Source organism: Elephantulus edwardii, unplaced genomic scaffold (assembly GCF_000299155.1).
Source record: "Elephantulus edwardii isolate Elephantulus edwardi_28Jun2011 unplaced genomic scaffold, EleEdw1.0 scaffold00048, whole genome shotgun sequence".
In the NCBI taxonomy this organism is placed as follows: Eukaryota; Metazoa; Chordata; class Mammalia; order Macroscelidea; family Macroscelididae; genus Elephantulus; species Elephantulus edwardii.
In genome coordinates, this window is record NW_006399798.1 from 1,072,934 (window position 1) to 1,075,377 (window position 2,444).

Genomic DNA, 2,444 nt, shown 5'->3' on the forward strand with positions numbered 1-2,444 from the left:
ACTATCCTGAGACTGCCTGCTTGAAAACGCTCGAATAAAACGTTTTAACAAATCCGTTCTGGTCTCCTGCATTCTATGCTGAGTCTGAACTCAAGAGGCTTTTTTTCCATACCAAAGGGTGTCTCTGCAAACAGTGGGATACACAGACATGAGCTCAACTGCGTGGCTCTGAGGACACCAACTCATCTATCTATCTGCAAGGACAAGAAACAGCCCTGCGAGCCAGCCCTGCTCGGGGGTCAGCCGGCCGAGCGGTGGCTGGGCAGGGATACTCACAGTCTGGGCAGCAGCCGTTGAAGGCCATCCGGCAGATGCCACAGTTCTCGTCGTTGGCCACCCAGAGCCAAGTGGCCACACCGTTCCAGCACTTGATCTTCACCTTCATGGCGGGGCCTCGAGTCTGAGGGACGAAGACGGCTTGCTGGATTTCGTCTGCAGACCTAGAAACAAAGACAGAGCCCTGTCACCTGCCAGGTGTCAGTCCTCAAGGGCCAGCTCCCTCGGAGGTGCGACGCGGGGTTAGGGTTAGTCGAGGGCCCAGGGCCGGGGAGCGGGAGTCAGATCAGGCTAAGGGCGCCTTCAAGGACCGCAAGTCAGACCCCGAAGCTCAAGAGTGCAGGCGGGGTCCCAGGAAGGAACCGTGGAACTGGGCCGTGCTCTGCAGGAGGACCAGGTCAGCCCGCGAGGGTCGGCCTGCGAGGAGCCTCCGAACCTGGGCGTTACGGCGAGTGGGCAAAACTCCCGCTCTGCCTCAGCTTTCCCATCCAGAAACACACCCCGAAACACTGTATCCCCGCTCGCACCTTCCGCGACTGTGTCCCCAAAGACTCGAGCACCCGGGCACGGGACCACGGGGAAAAGTGCAGGGTCGGCAGGACCAGGTGCGCTACGGGGCAACGGAGGCGATGACTCCCTCAGACGCCTTCCGAGGAAGCCCGGCGGCTGCGCTGACCGCGACCCCGGGAGAGTCCTGGGTCTGCACCCCAAGCCCGCACCCCGCGCCCCGACTCGGCCTCGGCAGCGCCCAGCCCCGCCCGCGACAGGCTGGAGGCGCGGGGAGGGCCGACCGCGCGAAGACCGCCCCCAACGGCTGCCGTCCAACCAGCGCACCTTTTGTAATCTAATAGGCGGGGCGTGGCCGTTGGCGGGACCCGCAGGCGCCCGGGATGGTATAAAAACGACTGCTACGCGGGCCGGGCTTTATTAGCCCTGAGCCTTCCGCACATCCAGCACCTCTGCGCATGCGCTCTCAGCTCCGCTCGCCAGTCGCTTGACTGCAGCCAATCAACGTACTCTCCGAGGCACCGCCCCAGCCGACTTCCACCACCCCCGCGAGCGAGGCCGCCCGCCTGCAGCCAATCAGCGTGCGCTCCGAGGCACCGCCCCAGCCGACTTCCACCACCCCCGCGAGCGAGGCCGCCCGCCCGCAGCCAATCCGCGAACGACCCGGAACGCGATCCCAGCAGGTCCCGCGAGGCGTCGGAAGTGACGGACCGGCGTGCTGACGCGCGGGCTCGAGCCAGACCGACTCCGCGCCGCCATGGCCGACAAAATGGACATGTCTCTGGACGACATCATTAAACTGAACCGGAGCCAGCGAGGTGGCCGCGGCGGAGGCCGGGGACGCGGCAGAGCCGGGACTCAAGGCGGCCGCGGCGGCGGAGCACAGGCCGCCGCGAGAGTGAGCCGAGGCGGCGGACCCATCCGGAACCGGGCCGTCGCCCGCGGCGCAGCCGGAGGAGGCGGCAGGAACCGACCGGCACCGTACAGCCGGGTAAGGCGCGGGCAGCCCACGGCCGGCGCGGAGGGAGCGGGCTCGGGGCGGGCAGAGGGGGCGGGCCGGCCGGGGCCTGTGGACCAGCATCGCGGCCCCAGGCTGGTGGGCGAGCTCGCGCGCCTTCGGGTTCGTGTCCAGCCAGAGACCCCGTGCGGCCTCTCGTCGGCACCCGGGGCTGCAGAGGGGCCGGGTCGGCGGGGGGTGCGGGCTGGAGGGGCCGAGGAGTCCCGTGGGCGAGGCTTCCCGCGGCGGGTCGGGTCAGGGCGGTGGGTCCGGTCCAGCGCGGCGGGTCGGGTCAGCACCGCGGGTCCGGTCGGCGGGTCGGGGCGGGTCAGGGTGGGTCTGGTCACCGCTGCGGGACCGGTCAGTTCCGCGGGTCGGGTCAGGGCGGTGGGTCCGATCCAGCTCCGCGGGTCGGGTCCGCGAGGGTCCGATCAGCGCGGTGGGTCGGGTCGGCGCGGCTTCCCCGGGCGCGCGGCGGGTCGGATCAGGGCGGTGGGTCCGATCAGCGCGGTGGGTCCGATCAGGGTGGCGGGTCCGATCCAGCTCGGCGGGTCCGGTCCAGCGCGGCGGGTCGGGTCAGCGCGGTGGGTCCCGTAGGCGAGGTTTCCCGCGGCGGGTCGGATCAGGGTGGGTCCGATCAGGGTGGCGGGTCCGATCAGCGCGG

The 2,444-nt window shown here is 69.4% G+C and overlaps 2 protein-coding genes across 2 annotated transcripts in view; one reads left to right on the top strand and one right to left on the bottom strand.

The window, feature by feature from the left end:
* The window catches only part of ANAPC11 (anaphase promoting complex subunit 11), a 16,258-nt gene extending 15,873 nt beyond the window's left edge, over nucleotides 1-385 (bottom strand). The window contains exon 1 of the mRNA XM_006886141.1: nucleotides 277-385. Within this exon, the coding sequence (XP_006886203.1) occupies nucleotides 277-385 (109 nt within the window). The remainder of the gene's footprint in view (nucleotides 1-276) is intronic.
* A 1,155-nt stretch (nucleotides 386-1,540) lies between these two features.
* Nucleotides 1,541-2,444, top strand: part of ALYREF (Aly/REF export factor) — an 18,970-nt gene continuing 18,066 nt past the window's right edge. Inside the window, exon 1 of the mRNA XM_006886316.1 lies at nucleotides 1,541-1,774. Within this exon, the coding sequence (XP_006886378.1) occupies nucleotides 1,541-1,774 (234 nt within the window). The remainder of the gene's footprint in view (nucleotides 1,775-2,444) is intronic.